Genomic DNA, 19,086 nt, shown 5'->3' on the forward strand with positions numbered 1-19,086 from the left:
AAAAAGTAGCCGGGCATGGTGGTGCATTCCTGGAGTCCTAGCTACTTGGGAGGCTGCGGTGGGAGGATCACTTGAGCCCGGGAGATAGAGGCTGCAGTGAGCTATGATGGCACCACTGCACTCCAGCCTGGACAAGAGAAGGCATGCGACCCTATCTTAAAAAAAAAAAAAAAAAAAAAACTCCAGAAAAAAAAATTTAAATGGTAAACAACAGCTATAATAAAACTAGCAACTAACATTTGAGCTTCTACTGTGTGCCAGGCACTGTGCTAGGTACTTATTAATCCTGCAAGATGGTTCCATTTTACCAATGAGGAACCAAACTTTCAGCATCATTTATTTACTTATTCAAAAAGTAGCAGAGCCAGAATGAAACCCTGGGGCCTGGTTTCAAGGCATGCAGCCTTGCCATTTACTACATACTGTCTTCTAGTGAAAAGAAAAACAAAAAGGGCAAAAGTGCAACCACTGACTGTTGAAGGGAGGAAAACTGTGAGCAATATTTCTTCACCTATTTTAATGGAAAAGTAGTCAAATGTGAACGATTTGCATTCCAACTAAAAATTCCCCATTAAGCATTCTCTCACAACCTAACTAAAAAGATAATTTGGGGATGGAGCTTCTATTTAGGGTTTTTTTTTTTTTTTTTGGTTGGGGGTAAGAAGGAGAAAAGGAAGGGTATAAGTTATTTTTAAGACAAGCAATACAACAGAAAGAAAAATGTATTTATAGTCCTGTCAGTCTATTTTAAAAACAGATGGCTATAATCTATAGTTTTAAATGTACACAGGTTGAAAAAAAAAAATCACAGGGCACTCTAAGTCAGGGTTCCCTTTTCCAAAGAGAAGGCTTGAAACTCAGAGAAAATACAAATACTTGTACAGGTTATGGCCAGAAAATATATGGAAATATGTACAATTTCAAATACTAAGCAAAACAAACAAAACCCTCATAGTACTCTTATAATTTGAAGTTTAAAATAATTGCTTATGGATAACGATTATTCATTCATTCTTAAATTTCCTGCACTTTGAATAACTCTTGAAATTAACTCCTTTTTAAGAGGTGCTGAGGCTGAGCAAGGCAGCTCACGCCTGTAATCCCAGCACTTTGGGAGGTCGAGGGAGGAGGACTGCTTGAGCCCAGAGTTCAAGACGAGCCTGGGCAACACAGCAAGATCTGGTGGCGCACAGCTGTAGTTCCAGCTACTTAGGAGACTGAGGCAGGAGGGTCACTTGAGTCCAGAAAGTTGAGGCTGCAATGAGCCATGATCACATCACTAACTCCAGCCTAAACAACAGTGCAACACCCAGTCTTAACAACAACAAAAAAAAGAGGCCGGGCGCAGTGGCTCACACCTGTAATCCCAGCACTTTGGGAGGCCAAGAGGGGGGCGGATCACCTGAGGTTGGGAGTCCGAGACCAGCCTGATCAACATGGAGAAACCCCATCTCGACTAAGAATACAAAATTAGCCGGGCGTGGTGGCACATGCCTGTAATCCCAGCTACTCAGGAGGCTGAGGCAGGAAAACTGCTTGAACCCGGGAGGCGGAGGTTGTGGTGAGCGGAGATCACACCATTGCGCTCCAATCTGGACAAGAAGAGCGAAACTCCGTCTCAAAAAAAAAGGGGGGGGCTCTGTATTACTTTAGTCCCCTCTTATCCACATGGGGGAGGGAGGAACGTTCCAAGACTTCAGTGGATGCCTGAAAACACAGATAGTATAGAACCCTATATATACACATATACACTATGTTTTTTTGACCTGATAACTAAGAGAGCTACTAAGTGACTAACAGTGGGCAGTGAATACAGCATGAATAAGATGGACAAAGGGATGACCAACGGCTCCAACAATGAGATTTCATCATGCTAACTCAGAACAACGCACAATTTAAAACTTATGAACTGTTTATTTCTGGAACTTTTCATTAATATTTTCAGATCACCAGTTGATTGCGGGTAACTGAAATCGAGCAAAGTGAAATCACAGACAAGAGGGTATTACTGTACTACTAAGTCCAGTAGGAATGATATACATACTACGTAATTATTGTGCACAATGATATATTATGGCAATCTACCTTTCAAAAATTCAGAAGTGGCCGGGCGCAGTGGCTCACGCCTATAATCCCAGCACTTTGGGAGGCCAAGGCAGGCGGATCATGAGGTCAACAGATTGAGACCACCCTGGCCAACATGGTGAAACCCCGTCTCTACTAAAAATACAAAAATTAGCTGGGCATGGTGGCGTGCGCCTGTAATCCCAGCTACTCAGGAGGCTGAGGCAGGAGAATCACCTGAACCCCGGAGACAGAGACTGCAGTGAGCTGAAATTGTGCCATTGCACTCCAGCCTGGGTGACAAGTGCGAAACTCCAGCTCAAAAAAAAAAAAAAAATTCAGAAGTATATCTGTAAGATTCAAATAGATTTTGTAGACTTTTGTATACTTTTCTTAACAGGTTTTTAAAAAGTAGGCAACTAATGAAAATTTAAAAGATTTTCTCTCCACCCCTCAGAATTACTAGTCAAAATTACTAGTCAAAAGGCCAGCCGCGCCCGGCCTTTTAGGAGGTGCACTCCTTTGGGAGGCTGAGAGGGGCGGATCACTTGAGGTCAGGAGTTCGAGACCAGCCTGGCCAACATGCTGGAACCCTGTCTCTATTAAAAATATAAAAATTAGCCGGGCATGGTGGCACATGTCTGTAATCCCAGCTACTCAGGAGGCTGAGGCAGGAGAATCGTTTGAATCCAGGAGGCAGAGGTTGCAGTGAGCCGAGATTGCACCACTGCACTCCAGCCTGCGCGACACAGAGTGAGACCCTGTCTCAAAAAAACAAAAAACAAAAGTTATTTTTGCTAACTTCTGATTATGATAAATAAAAAATAACCATCTTAAAATACCTGGATTAGTCATCATATCGCAATTGATTCTCTCAAACTTGTTTCTTGAACTTCTAACAAGAAATCCAAGTAGCTAATTTAAATTTACTTTCCTTTAACATTGTTTTCTAAAGTAATCTTAAATTAACAAAAGATGACTGAGGCCAAAAAAAAAAAAAAAACACACAAAAAATGAAAAATTAAATGAGATTTTTAAAATTCCATGGTTAAGTTCTAACATACTATATTTGTTTCACAGACAGAATAAATGATCCTTGAAAAATAAAATCTAATTCTAATATTTGATATTTTCTCAAATCCTAAATCAGGAAGTATTAGAATCCTCTGAATAAACACTCCACATGTTTATTAAAATGAAAATACTCTAATAAGGGAATGGGCCATGTACTTCAGCAACTTATCTCTGTGTTGAGTGATTCAAAAGTATAATAGACTTTAAAAAAAAAAAAACTAAATCCCATAATGCAGACAAGCAGCCTAATCACTCTCAGTGACTAGGTACTAATTATATAAAACAAATTCAATAAAGTAATAAAAGACTATTTCAGTGATTTTTTTTCCTTCTGTTTTGCTTTTTCTTGTGGGGGTGGGCGCACACCTAAAGTGGCTATATAAATTAGTCAAGAGCTTGTTTCTGTCCACAAAGCAACTGAATCCTATTTGGAACTATTTCTCTTCATCAAATTTCATGGCAAACACAGTATTGAACAACTTAATACTGAAATTTAAAAGGAGTTTTCTCCCAGACTTTCCTTATGCTTGACCCAATCTGTAAGAGCACAATCAAAGCAGCCACTTGACCCAAATGACCTGTTCTTTTAAAACTTTTTTTAAAAAATTAACACAGAATTTTTTTATTTTTTTTTTGAGACAGGGTCCCGCTCTGTCGCCCAGGCTGGAGTGCAGTGGTGCGATCTCGGCTCACTCCAAGCTCCACCTCCTGGGTTCACGCCATTCTCCTGCCTCAGCCTCCTGAGTAGCTGGGACTACAGGCGCCCGCCACCACACCCAGCTAATTTTTTGTATTTTTAGCAGAGATCGGGTTTCACCATGTTAGCCAGGATGGTCTTGATCTCCTGACCTTGTGATCCACCCGCCTCGGCCCCCGGAAGTACTGGGATTACAGGTGTGAGCCACTGCGCCCAGCCAAAAATTAACACAGAATTAACCGTACCTCCAACTTTCTTACTATATGCACCAAAAGTTATAATTTTTCAATTACTTAATGTTTACATCAGATCATTTGATTGGATATGGAAACAACTAGGTCACTATTATTCAGCATGACAAGGAAGAAACCAGAGTAAAACTAAACAAAGATTCCACATCTACACTGAAGGAGTGCTTGCTGGGTTTAAAAAAAAAAAAAAAAAAAAAAAAAAACAGAAAAATGGGAGTAGGTGAGGGTCAGGGGGAGATAAAAGTGTGGAACCAGAGACCAGGGTCCTAACCCCTGCTCTGCCACATACTAGCATGAAATCATTTAGAATCGCTAAGCCTTCATTCCCAGATATGCTAAAAAAAAAAAGTAGTAATAATGCCTATTTCAGAAGTGGGAGTGGAGATTAATGACAATTGTAAATTGTCTGACTAGTAGAGTGTACCTTCTCGATAAATGTTAATTTCCTTTCTTTGTCCCCAAAGGCCCAGTTTTCTGCATATAGTCACTGAACTACATATAAACCACTAGAACATATTCAACAATCTATCAAAGAGGTTTGGTTGTGTTTTTATTAACCCTAGGGTGGCTAGGTATACTTGATAATCCATTAGTTTTTATTGAACATTAGACAGTCATCTTAAACAGAATTCAAAACTCTGTACATAGAAGCTGCATGGTAAAGAAAACTGTAATAAGGGTCTTCTGAAAAAACTGCTTTTAAAAATAATTATCTGTAATACTGTCACAGGACACTATGGAACAAAAAAAAACAAGGTATATCATACCACTCAGAATCCTTCAATGGATTTCCATTTCTCTAGGATAAAAGCCCAATATCCTTACAGTGTCCACCCATGCCTACCCCCACTCCTTGCCACCTAGGCCTCATCTGCTCCAACGACCCCCTGTATATACACATGTACATATACATATACACATACACACATACACACACACACACACACACACACACACACACACACTGCTCCAGCCACACTGGTCTCACTGTTCCTCAAGATTTCTACCACATTTCTGCATGGCTTATTCCCTCATCCCCTACTCTGTTCAAAATTATCTCATTGGTGATACAGATATTTAGCAACCCTACTTCCATCAATGCCCTAGCACCCCCAATCCCCTTCCCTAACACTGCTTTCTCCCACAGCACTTAACACCTTCTAACATAGTAAAGAAGAAAACTATATACTATGTTTATTATTTATGTCTCCCTACTAAAAGGTACCCCTCACCAGAGTGAGGATTTTTGTCTCTTCTGTGATATATACATCCCTCCAGTGCCTAACACTATCTCTAGCACACAGCAGACGTATAATAATCATTGAAAAGAATTGATAACCTCCTTTAATTTATTTGTAGACATGCAAAGAATGTGCAACAAGTTATGAAAAGACAACCTTGAATAGACCTACATCCATTTGAATTTACAAATTCTAGTATTTGTTGACAATATAATCTTAAATTTCAAAGTTCATATATATTTAAAGCCATTGAAAACATAGGCATTAACATCATTGATCACCCATTAATATGAATTTTGTTACTTAACATATTCTTTAATAACATGAGGTTTCCTGTGTTTAAGTGATGCATATGATTTAATTTCAAATGTAATTTTCTGGATTTCATATGAGTTAACAGATAATACTGGGGGAAATGGTAGACCAGGAGAAAATAGTTTCAGTTCTGCAACCAACAATCCTGCAAACCTGAACCTCAAAACCTCCTTGATATTCAATTTCTTCTTGTGTAAAAATGGGGAGGAGTAATTAGATGATCTCTGAGTCTATTTCAGGTCTAAAAATTCTATGATGCTATGAGTCTAAAAATCATTAGAATCATAAAATGTCTATGCTGGATGAAACTTTAGAAATCATCAAGTCCAATCCTGCCATCTTATAAATAAAACAACCCACACGTTTTGAACACTTTTTTTTTTTGAGACGGAGTCTCGCTCTCGCCCAGGCTGGAGTGCAATGACGCGATCTCGGCTCACTGCAACCTCCTCCTCTGGGTTCCAGTGATTCTCCTGCCTCAGCCTCCTGAGTAGCTGAGACTACAGGCCCCCACCACCACGCCTGGCTAATTTTTGTATTTTTAGTAGAGACGGGGTTTCACCGTATTGGCCAGGCTGGTCTCAAACTCTTGACCTTGTGATCCGCCCACCTTGGCCTCCCAAAGTGCTGGGATTACAAGCGTGAGCCACTGCACTCAGCCAAACACTTTTTAAAACTATGTTTCAGGCTGGCGTGGTGGCTCACGCCTGTAACCCTAGCACCTTGGGCGGCCGAGGCAGGTGGATCACCTGAAGTCAAGAGTTCGAGACCAGCCTAGTCAACATAGTGAAACCTCGTCTCTACTAAAAATACAAAAATCAGCCGGGTATGTTGGCAGGCACCTATAATCCCAGCTACTTGGGAGGCTTAGGCTGGAGAATCGCTTGAACCCAGGAGGCACAGGTTGCAGTGAGCCAAGATTGCACCACTGCACTCCAGCCTGGGCAACAGAGCAAAAACTCCATCTCAAAAAAAAAAAAAAAAAAACAAGTTCCAAAGTAACAGAATATTATCTAATTTTGGAGTCGTTTTTAGTCTGTGTGTGGGGGGAGGGAGGAAGTTAACAGAACTTTTTTACTTATACAAAGTATTTCAAATATCCTATCATTTAAGTTTGCTCTAGAACTGACAATAACATGTGCTCTGGAAATGGGCTGCAGCTACAGACACCAAAAAACTCACAGCCCCAAAACTGCATAAAGAAACAAACATATGTAAGATAACTTTATAATGAAACAACTTCTTAACTATAAAATTCTTACTGCCTAACTTCGATTAGGGCCAGTGGTGAGTCTCTTTCCTTTCTTATTATTTTTTTTAAGAGACAAGGTTTGTTAGCCAGGCTGGAGTGGTGCAGTGGCAGGGCTCACAGCAGCCTCAACCTCCCAGCTCAAGTAATCCTCCCACCTCATCCTCTGGAGCAGGGGCAACCACAGGCTAGCACCAGCATGCTTGGCTATTTTTTTTCCTTGGGATGGAGTCTCACTATGTTGCGCAGGCTGGTCTCAAACTCCTAGGCTCTCAAGCAATCCTCCTGCTTCGGTGACCCAGGGTGCTGGGATTACAGGCATGAGCCACCGTGCCCAGCCCCTACGGTGAGTTAGCTAAACCAGAGAATATCACGACAATTCTCATGACATAAACTGAGTTCAGCCACAGGATATGTTTTAAATTAATATCTTGTCACCACTGGTAGAATTACATGGGTTATGGCTAAGTTTCAAAACTAGCTAATTTTAATATTAACCAAAAGAATAGAAGCTTACAAGCTGAACTCTCCTATGAACCACTTGATGCCTGAATTCCTGAACAGGTGATGAGTATTTCCGGGACCCCACAGTCTAGGGGATGATGCGGATCTGGAGACCATCCTGAAGAGCACACATTTCAGCTGTGGCTGAGTGTTTCCCAGGGAATTAACGTCATTACTTCGAGCTTACTATACTCATCTAAATGCTAAGAGTCTGGAAACTTCAGGAGTAATGTCTATGACCATCTAAATACTTAAGAAACTAGAAACTGTTTAGACTGCCTGGTGGATCTCTGAACACTGTAATACTGATCTATACATTAACCTGCACTTTACAGTAAAGTTTTCTTACAAATTCAAACTGTAAATTCCTACACAACTTGCCACAGAACATAAATGTTAAATATGTGTCAGACTAAACCATATATCCATACATGACAACAAAATACTGCCAAGCTGGAGGATGGGACTAGAAGTGTCATTCAGCAAAAATAAGACCAACTAAAAACAAAGACACTGGAGCATTCCCTTAACACAGGCGCGCACACACACCCTCCTCAAAGAGGCCTTTATGTTCCCCACGAGCAAAAGGACAACAATATCATTTTTACTATTCATACAGTAACCTGCACGGAATTCAACTCACGCTCAGACTGTACAATGCCAAACAGCGCTTCTGAAACGCGAAGAGCGTCCAGCAGAGTCAGGTACTTAATTACCAAAGTAAACAACTCGACCACAAGGGTCTGCAAGCCTGGAGGACTTTTTTTTTCCCCCCCCAAACAAAAAAGGAGAGTAACTTGACAAACTGTTTTTAAAAAAAATCACAAATGGCCCTTAACTACTATAATAAAGCAATTACTCCTCCCACCCCCAAGCAAATAAAATAGGTGCTCGAAAGGGCGCTCGCTAGTCTGTGTTCCCTAATTTTGTGAAATGAGAACAGGTTGCACTTCCGTACCCCCTCCCCCAAGCTCAGCAGTCTCCCATGTTTTCAGTAGAGAGGTAAATATAACCTCCACCAACTGGCCGGGGAAACTCTCCTTCTCCAAAAGCATGGGACGCCTCGAGAGGTGATGGAGAAAGGAAAAGGGCTGATACCCCGCCCCAAGCAAAACTGCCTCGGAGACTTGCGGGGTATTGGAGCCGGGAGCGGAGGAGGGAGAGGCGCGCCGGGAAAGTCTTTCCTTCTCCCCGGCCGGGCGGAGAGGGAAGCCCCGGCTTCGGGGCGGGGGGAGGCTACTCACCCGGAACCCCAGACCCCAGTCCCCGACCAGACACAATGGAGCCGGCAGAGGGGCATGGGCAAGGCCGTTGCCCCCTCCCCTCCCCCCGCCCCAACGCCTCCCCCACCCGCGCCGGGCCCCGGCAAGGAGCACCGGGGCCGCTCCCCGCGCCCCAAACTCCCCGGGGCTCCCGACTAGGCCCGGCTCCGCTCCGCCTCCTCGGCTCTCGCGTAGCGGCTGCGCCCGGGCGGGAAGGGACGAAGGAGGAAGGGAGAGGCAGGCAGGAGAGCCCCCGCCTGGGAGCGGGACGGAGGCCGCGGGCCGAGGCTCGGGGCTGCAGGGTCGCCGCGGGACGGAGGGCGGCCGGGGCGGGGGTGCGCGGCAGCGCCGGCCCCCAGCCGGCAGGGCGGGCGGGCGGGCGGCCGCAGTGCCTCACCATGTTGGTGTCCTCCAGGCCTCTCCCCTCCTCCTCCGGCTCCGCAGCGAATGGACGGCGGCGGCGGCGGCGGCTCCTCTCACGGGCTTGCCGGGCTCCCGCTCATGCGCAGTGCGAGGCGGCCCGGCGCGGCCCGAGGAGGCAGCCCCGGGCCTCGGGGAGGCGGAGGGACGGAGGCAGGCGGAGGGCGCCCCGCGCGGGGCTTCCCCCGGGCGCGGGGGTCCCCCGGGGAGGGGGCGGGGGCGGGGGGCGCGGCGGGGGAGGGGCGGGCGACGCAAGCCCTCCGCGCGCCGACATCCTCCTGCCGCGCCGGGCGGTCTCTGGTGGGGGCGCCGGGGGACACCCCACCTCCGTTTCCTACGCGGTTCCTTCCGGACGGCCACGGCCGGGTCTACGCAGGCTGGAAGCGGGGACGAGCGGCGGCGGATCAGTTGAGCAGCTGGGGGCGGCTGAAACGGATGGTTGAGGAGCTTCATCCATCCCAGACCTCCCCTCCCCATCAGTATCAAAAAAAGGGAGAAGATAGTGGAAACACCTCCCCCTGCCCCGTGTTTTCTTCTTTTTTCCCCCAATCTCAGTATCAGACCTACATCAGTTCCCTCGCGTGGGCATCCCAGGGGAGACCTTAGTCCCCCCCTGCGGTGGCTGTCACTCCATTAGTGAGGCCCAGGCTCTCCCCAGACCTGTCAACTGGGAGACAGTTGGGGTAACCCTAGAGTGAGATGGGGTGGGGTGCACTGGGACCCAAGGCCGGGCTGCGGGAGTCCAGGTTGCCTGCCTACTGCTCGCTCTCAGTATCCCCTCAGTTCGGCCCGCCCAGGATAAGTTTCGGGAAGCAACTACACATTTTTTCACTGAGGGTCTAGTCACGCAGGGCGGACAGTCCAGGTGTGACCTGCCCTGGGCGTTAAATCAGCTGAGGCTGAGGAGCACTAGGATTCTGAGCTGAGGATCAAGTGGACAAATTCGTGCTGCAGGGAGGACAGAAGACTCCTGTGGAGTGAGTGGTCCTTGCCCTTCAGAAATGTAGTATCCAGTTGGAGAGATAAGACACCTTCACACAGGAAGGAAATAAAACAGCTAAGAAAGCAAACTCACTCAAAGTCACATCTGAAACTGTACCAAGAGCTTTTACCTACGTTTCAGAACAGGACCCACCTGAGTAGACCCGTTATCACCATCATCACCAGCACAGGCATTAAACGACCAGATCAACCCTGTAACTAATGAATTTGTTCTTACCAAAACAACAGAACTTCTTTGGTAACTCCCAAAGGCCTAACTTCCTGGAGCTAGCCATGTACTGGGAGCGCCCAGCGCTGTACCAAGGCAGGTTTCTGGCGGCCACAAACCGTTCATCCATTCTTTCCCCCAATATTTAAAGAATGCATGTGAATGTGCCAAGCTCCTTGCTGGGCTCTGGGTAAATAGTCCTGCAAGGAGAAGCCAGATCTGCCTCATGCAGCAAGCCTGAAACTGGACTACATCCACGGAGGTTCTCCAGGAATTCACCTAGCTTTTGACCTAAAGTATTAACATAACACCTAGGGTGTTAATGAGGAGGATTCACTGTATCTCTTACTCCACTCTGTTCTACTCCATTGAAATAATCGTTTGTGGGTTTTCCTAAGCTCTACCAAGGTACAGGCCTTAGTTATTCTAATTGACCTCTCGCCTGCGTTTGAACACTTCCTCCTTGAATTTCCTGTTCATTTTCCATGACTCCACCTTCTCCTGCATCTCCTCTTTACTCTGACCACTCTCCTTTGCTGGCTGTACTCAATTTGGGCTTTCCTGACCATTCCTGAACGTCCTTCTGTATACAGCCTGTGTCACGCTGTCACTCACATTCCCACGACGTCAACTACTGCCCATATCAACAGGAATCTCAAATCTTGACTTCCAGTCCCCAAGTGACAGGCCTAAACACTCATTCTGGTCATTTCACAGGTCCATCAAGCTCACCAAATCTAAAACTTTATCCCCAAACCCACTTTTCCTCCTGCCTTTTATCAAATCATCCAAACTAGAAATCTAAGAATCATCCACCACTCTTCCTGCCTCATCCCCTTACTCCGCATCTCACCAGTTTTCCCTCCTAAATGACTTTTAAATCTGCACCCTGCCTTCTATTTGTTAGCCAATTCTTTTTGTTGTTGTTGTATTTTTTTGTTTGTTTTGTTTTTGAGATGGAGTCTAGTTCTGTCACCCAGGCTGGAGTACAATGGCGCAATCTCAGCTCACTGCAACCTCCGCCTCCCAGGTTCAAGCGATTCTCCTGTCTCAGCCCCCCGAGTAGCTGGGATTACAGGTGTGCGCCACCATGCCCAGCTACTTTTTGCATTTTTAATAGAGACAGGGTTTCACCGTGTTTGTCAGGCTGGTCTCAAACTCCTGACCTCATGATCTGCCCCACCTCGGTCTCCCAAAGTACTGGGATCACAGGCGTGAGCCACCGCGACTGTCCAGCCAATTCTTTATCATCTCTCCTCATCAGTAACTTCTTACCTAATCTTCCAGCCTCTACTCCTTCTCCACTGCTCCATAGTTGTCTTTCTATATGCAAATGTGAATTTGTCCGTAAAATTCTCCAAGAGCTGCATAAGCATGAGCCTCTGGAATGGCATTAAAGTTCTCTCCTCTGATCTATCCATTCCCATTGCCATTTTCCACCACCCTCCACCCAAATGCACCTCATATTTCAGTTTTCACAAACCAAGACTGCCATACCTCTGCATGTTTCCTTGCTTTCTCCAATTCTCCTATCCCTGGCCTCCTAGCTAATACTGACTGAGCCCATGACACATACTAATTTATGTAATCCTCACTGCGACACATACTAACTCATATAATCCTCACTTCTACCCTATGAGCATGCCCAGCTATTACGCCCATCTTACAAAGGGGAAAACGGAAGCACAGAGAGATTAAATAATATGCCTAAGATTCCCTAGCTAGGCCAGGCGCAGTGGCTCACGCCTGTAATCCCAGCACTTGGGGATGCCAAGGCAGGCAGATAACTTAAGTTCAGGAGTTCGAGACCAGCCTGGCCAACACGGCGAAATCCCATCTCTACTAAAATTAACAGGGCATGGTTGTGCATGCCTGCAATCCCAGCTAGTCAGGAGGCTGAGGCAGGAGAATCGCTTGAACCCTGGAGGCAGAGGTTGCAGTGAGCTGAGATCGCACCACTGCACTCCAGCCTGGGCAAGAAGAATGAGATTCCACCTCAAAGAAAAAAAAAAAAAGAGATTCCCTAGCTAGCAAGTAGCAGAGCTAGGATTTGAAACCTGATAGTCTGGCTATCTGGTTAGTCTATTCTCTTGATTACCACATTATATTTCCCACCAAGATCTCAGTACTCAACTCAAAGACCATCTTCTCTATGATTGTCTCCTGACCTGATCCTTGGATTCCAGCAGTTAGGCAAGTTTCTCCCCACACCTTACATATACTTTTGTTACACTTATGACATTCATATGATAAGCATTTGTCAACATGACCATCTCCCCTGCCAGACTGCACTGCTTAAGGTCAGAGACCTAGTTGCACAATTCTTTGAGTTTTCAGTGTCAAAGTGAGTGCCTGACATATATGTGCTACATAGTCACAGTGGGATAAATTAATGAAAAGAAAGAGATATGTAACTGATGTCTGTCTGAAGACAGTGCCTATATTGTTTGTTATTGTAAAGGAATGCTTGTTCTCCTTGGCAGATGTATGTTATACCATATGGTCAGATGGTAAATGTAGTAGCAACTGTATCCATTACTGTACTTCCTGGCTACAGTACTGAATGTGAAATGGAGAATTATTACTCAATCATCATGATTGGGTGAGATAAACATATTTGTTAAAATTGTCCTGAATATTTTTTAAATGGAAAAGCATCCTGAAGATAAAGTATAAATTACAATATTTAACAAAATAATATTAACTAATATTCTCATATTACTTTTTTTGTCATGTTTCAAATATTTAAGTTAAGGCTTTGAGTTTTTTCAAGTACAGGAGTTCTAATAACTATTTTCCATAGCAACAATCTCAGTACAATAATAAGAAATAAGATGGAAACATCTAGCCAAAATTGACTATCTTGTCTCTCTATCTCTCCTCCTCTCTCTACCCCGCCACCCCCAACACATACACACACACTCCCTCTCACTGTATACCTAAAACGATGAAAAAATTAATATAGTGCTCATAAATACGTAAATACTTCCTGCCACAAAAGCTTAAAAATTCATATTAAGACATAATATTCACTGATAAAATAGTTGCAGTTCTGCTCAAAGAAACATGTAAAAGTAAAGATTTCATACTTCTAGAATCTGTCTTTAGCAGAAAGAGCAGAAGTAATCTGAAAAGACAGATTGCTAACATTTCTGGTAGTTCATCTAGCTAAAATTAAGCCTGCAGGGTAAACTATACACAGACACAGTTCAAAGCCACTAGTCTGAGATACACAGCCACCACCCTCCCACACTTAACTTGGGTGCTCTCAATTTTGCCCAACATTTACACTAATGTCCTTATTGGATTCAAGCTTGCTGATTTATGAATACATAAGGGTAAATGCAATTGACTGATGGAACCTATTTTGTTTTCAGTAAAACATGGCGTTTAGATCTTATGAATTCAGAATTATAACCATTTTTTAAAGGGTAAAGCAGACAGGATTAGGCCTCAGTCAGAGTGGGCCCTAGTGAAGCCACAGGAAGCCTAACATGAAAGCCACGGATCCAAAGCTCATACCAAACTTACCAGAGTGGAGGCTAGAAGCAGAAGAACCTTTTGGCTCACCCCCCAGTGTTACTGGTGATACCAAAGGAATGACTGCCTGGGCCTCTTTCCTCCACATTAAGAACCATGCTAAGGCCGGACGTGGTGGCTCACACCTGTAATCCCAGCACTTTGGGAGGCCGAGGCGGGCAGATCACCTGAGGTCGGGAGTTCGTGACCCAGCCTGACTAACATGGAAAAACCCTGTCTCTACTAAAAATACAAAATTAGCTGGGTGTGGTGGCACATGCCTGTAATCCCAGCTACTTGGGAGGCTGAGGCAGGAGAATCGCTTGAACCCGGGAGGCGGAGGTTGCGGTGAGCCAAGATCGCGCCATTGCACTTCAGCCTGGGCAACAAGAGCGAAACTCTGTCTCAGAAAATAAAAAATAAAGTTAAAAGTAAATAAATAAGAACCATTATAAGAGGGATTCTTATCAGAACGAAGGGGTACACCTCAGGAACCATCCCTAGGAAATTGGGCACCAGTACTCCTTTCATACAAAAGAACCAACAAAAGCAGTATTCCAGTGGGTCACCTTCTAAAAAGGAAAATGGGAATATTCACCAGAGCCAGTCTGTCACCTCAAGGTACATGTGGATCTGTTGATCTTAACTCCTCCACCCTCATGGTAGAGGCATGGACTTGCAGTAACAGCTAGGAGTGGAGACCCAGCAATGAGAAACTGTCCAAGACCACCAATGATGATGTCACAATGTCCCACTGTCCCAGAGTGTCTACCCTGGACCGCCCTGCCCACCCCAGCTTGGCCACTCCTAGATGAGACCAAGGCTCAGCCTGGGGTGTTTGTCCTTGACAGCTCCGGTCAATTGCAGAGAATGAATTCATGAAAACCATAATGAGTGATCCAGTTCCACAGGTAGCAAGGTAGAGGGTCCTCTAGAATCCTGGACGTTTGTCCCTGGACACTTTTGGAAATCCTCACTGAGACATTTTCCACCGATGATGACAGAGGGATGCTGGTATTGAATCACCCACCGCTTTCCTGTCTATTCCATGGATAGTATATAAAGCATGAACATATCCCTGAGCCTCAGCATTCTCAATTACAAAATGAGATTGAGTTGAATTACAATAAATTTCTGTCAAACCGTAACTTTGATTCCTTCCTGGTAGACTATTGTGAGCTGCCCTCAAAGATCAGAAAAAGTATAGCCAGTTGCATTTTTTCACTCATTCATTCACTCTAAATATATGAAGTGCTGAGACCAGCACTGTCTGACAAATATGATGCAAGTCACAAATGCAGGGCAAATAAGAAAGTTTACCTTTCCTTTTAGTGACATTTTACAAAGTAAGGAGCATCCTGATTGCTGAACACGTGGAGGTGCCTGCAGAGCGTCACCCCGGACGGCGCATGGAAGCTCTGTGCCTCCTCCCACAATGCCTTGCCCTGTGCTTCTCTTCATCTAAATTGTCTTTTGTATCCTTTATTATATACTTTAAATAAACTAGCAAATGGGCTGGGTGCGGTGGCTCACGTCTGTAATCCCAGCACTTTGGGAGGCCGAGGCTGGTGGATCACTCAAGGTCAGGAGTTTGAGACCAGCCTGGCCAACATGGCGAAACACTGTCTCTACTAAAAATACAAAAATGAGCCAGGCATGATGGCGGGTGCCTATAATCCCAGCTACTCAGGAGGCTGAGGCAGGAGAATCGCTTGAACCCGGAGGGTGGAGGTTGCATTGAGCCAAGATCATACCACTTTGCTCCAGCCTGGGTGGAAGAGCAAAACTCGGTTTCAAAAAAAATAAACAAATAAACTAGCAAATGTAAAATAAATGTAAAAAGAAACAACAGGCTTCACCTGTTTTGTTTCTAGCGTCTCTTTTTTTTTTTTTTAAATATTTGAGACACTGTCTCACTCTGTTGCCCAGGCTGGAGTGCAGTGGCTCGGTCTCAGCTCACTGCAACCTCCGCCTCTCAGGTTCAAGTGATTCTCCTGCCTCAGCCTCCCAAGTAGCTGGGATTACAGGCGCCCACCAACACGCCCGGCTAATTTCTGTATTCTTAGTAGAGAAGGGGTTTCGCCATATTGGCCAGGCTGGTCTCGAACTCCTGACCTCAAGTGATCTGCCCGCCTCGGCCTCCCAAAGTGCTAGGATTACAAGCATGAGCCACTGCACCGGGCCTGTTTCTAGCATCTTATTTAACCCAAGATATCCAAAATATCAGCATTTCAACATGTGCTCAATATAAAATATCAATGACATATATTACATTCTTTTTTCAAAGTATGTCTTTGAAATTTGATGTGTATATTATGCCTAACGTATACGTTAATTTGGACTAGCCATATTTCAAGTGTTCAGTTGCCTCATTTGGTAGTGGCTACCATATTGACCAGCATGTGCCTCAGCAGTGGCTGTGCTGGAGTGGATGCTCAACAATTGAGAGTAATAGTACTCTAACCTTCAAGAAATAAGTACAAACCAAAACAAACCTGAAATATTTATATATAACCAAGAGTAAGCACAGAAATATTTAGTATTTGGAAAGTTAGCATAGTTCAATTGGAAAAAAAGCATGTGGTAAGGGGAAATAATGATTATTCTTAAAAAATAAATATCTCTTGGATAAATGTTTTCAGTGTATGTAGCAAACTAGGAAAACCACTTATACACATTTGTAAAATCTTCCAAGCATTTGTAACTTGCTTGACCCTGAACATGTTATCCTGTGATTTCTGCACAGGGATTTTTCAATCAAAATAAGACATATGAAACCCAGAAACACATTTCACAAGCACTTTAGACTTTCGAGATGTTTTTTGTGGGGCACACAGTAAATAAGGAAATGTCATTTTCTCCATTTCTTTCATGATACGTCACACTTTTAGAAGAAATTATTTGGGAGGGATGAAGAGAGAAGAGTTTGGGGAAAGGGAAGGTTTTTGTGCAAATATTATAAAACCAAAAAAGGTTAGTATCGGGGTCAGGTTAGCCTATAGCACTGTGAAAGAGAAAAAAAAACAATAAAAATAACAAAATGTTAATACTGTGAGATGAGCATTTTGAGTATGTATGCACCAAAAGAAATCAATGAACGGGCCGGGCACGGTGGCTCATGCCTGTAATCCCAGCACTTTGGGAGGCTGAGGCAGGTGGATCATGAGGTCAGGCGTTCAAGACCAGACTGGCCAACATAGTGAAACCCCACCTCTGCTAGAAATAAAAATTTTAAAAAATTAGCTGGGTGAGATGGCAGGCGCCTGTAATCCCAGCTACTTGAGAGGCTGAGGCAGGAGAATTGCTTGAACCTGGGAGGTGGAGATTACAGGGAGCCGAGATCATGCCACTGCACTCCAGCCTGGGCAACAGTGTGAGACTCCGCCTCAAAAAAAAAAAAAACAAACAAAAAACAAAAAAAACAGCCGGGCGCGGTGGCTCACGCCTGTAATCCCAGCACTTTGGGAGGCTGAGGCAGGCGGATCACGAGGTCAGGAGATCAAGACCATCCTGGCTAACACAGTGAAACCCCGTCTGTACTAAAAATATAAAAAATTAGCTGGGCGTGGTGGCGGGCGCCTGTAGTCCCAGCTACTCAGGAGGCTGAGGAAGGAGAATGGCATGAACCCGGGAGGCAGAGCTTGCAGTGAGCCGAGATTGCGCCACTGCACTCCAACTTGGGCAACAGAGTGAGACTGCATCTCAAAAAAAAAAAAAAAGAAAAGAAATCAATGAAGGAATCTAAAGGTAACACACACACACACACACACACACACACACACACACACACACACGCAAATAAAGGTGCAGTCCAGACAGCTTAATCTGTTGTGGGGCGTCAGAGAGACTCCTTCAGGGTATTTGGGCAGGGAGATGACAGGGCAAAGGTCTTTAGAGATCAAATGTGGCCCAGCACCGTGGCTCACGCCTGTAATCCCAGCACTTTGGGAGGCCGAGGCAGGCGGATCAAGAGGTCAGTAGTTCGAGACCAGCCTGACCAACATGGTGAAACCCCGTCTCTACTAAAAATACAAAAATTAGCTGAGCGTGGTGGCACATGCCTGTAATCCCAGCTACTCAGGACGCTGAAGCAGGAGAATCACTTGAACCCTGGAGGCAGAGGTTGCAGTGAGCTGAGATTGTGCCACTGCACTCCAGCCTGGGCTGTAGAGCAAGACTCCATCTCAAAAAAAAAAAAAAAAGAGAATAGAGATAAAATGTAACATAGCAGCTCTTAATTGAGCAAAAGTATAAAAGAGAGGGAAATGCTGTGGCCACAGATCACCACATTGAAGCAAAATAATTTTGTGGACAGCCTGGCCACAGAAGGGAGATGCACGGGATGGGAGCTGAGGAGAGAGGAAGGAGGCAGGAAGATCCATGTCAAGCCTGCCAGGGTGAGCTCTGGGGAGGTGTTGGTGACAGCACAATAGGCAGATCAGGTCTAGCTGGAAACAACTGCCACCACTTGGGAGGGGTTAAGAGGGAGGAAGGGATTATTTTCATTCTTGATCGATAGGATACAGCCTTACAGAGTAATAGCATAGCTGTGAAATGTGTAAGAGAATCCCTCGCTCAGCCTGTGCAAGTGTGACAGAGCAACATACCTTGGGTGAAGTGTATGGCACAGAGCCCAGCTTCCTAGTTCACCACCAATGAGCCAGGTGTTTTGTTGGGTTGCTTGTTTTTGTGCCTGAGAAGGATCTACGAGTTGATCCCAATCCTTCAGATGGATGATTTTTCTTTTTCTTTTTTTTTTTTTTTTGAGATGGAGTCTTGCTCTGTCGCCCAGGCTGGAGTGCAGTGGCGCGATCTCGGCTCACTGCAAGCCCCGCCTCCCGAGTTCACGCCATTCTCCTGCCTCAGCCTCCCGAGTAGCTGGGACTACAGGCGCCCACCACCACGTCCGGCTAATTTTTTGTATTTTTAGTAGAGATGGGGTTTCACTGTGTTAGCCAGGATGGTCTCGATCTCGTGACCTCGTGATCCACCTGCCTCGGCCTCCCAAAGTGCTGGGGTTACAGGCGTAAGCCACCGTGCCCGGCGGGATGATTTTTCAAAGAAGTAATGGATGATATTGAAAACCATAACCTTGTAACTTCACCGTAGTTGGAATCTTCCCCCCACAATGTGATCTCTACATTATTTGAAGTTCAAACCGCTTGATATTTTCTTTTTACAGTTTGTTTTATTTATTTTTAATTTAATTTTTATTTATTTATTTATTTGAGATGGAGTTTCACTCTTGTCACCCAGGCTGGAAGTGCAGTGGCGTGATCT

General features: G+C 44.9%; 1 protein-coding gene across 5 annotated transcripts in view; it reads right to left on the reverse strand.

The window, feature by feature from the left end:
• Positions 1-14,549, reverse strand: part of DCUN1D1 (defective in cullin neddylation 1 domain containing 1) — a 42,626-nt gene extending 28,077 nt beyond the window's left edge. Inside the window, exons 1-2 of one of the 5 annotated variants that reach the window (XM_016942357.4) lie at positions 14,405-14,546; positions 9,403-9,503 (exon numbers count right to left, since the gene is read on the reverse strand). Coding sequence is in view for 1 of the 5 variants with exons in the window: in XM_016942356.4 (XP_016797845.1) it covers positions 9,055-9,057 (3 nt within the window). In the remaining 4 variants the exon portion in view is untranslated. Of the gene's footprint in view, positions 1-8,639; positions 8,780-9,054; positions 9,281-9,402; positions 9,504-14,375 lie in introns of those variants that run through there. The other 4 variants (XM_516896.8, XM_009446910.5, XM_016942356.4 and 1 more) reach the window with 4 other exon arrangements.
• Between the last annotated feature and the right edge of the window lie 4,537 nt (positions 14,550-19,086).

This window comes from Pan troglodytes, chromosome 2, assembly GCF_028858775.2.
Source record: "Pan troglodytes isolate AG18354 chromosome 2, NHGRI_mPanTro3-v2.0_pri, whole genome shotgun sequence".
In the NCBI taxonomy this organism is placed as follows: Eukaryota; Metazoa; Chordata; class Mammalia; order Primates; family Hominidae; genus Pan; species Pan troglodytes.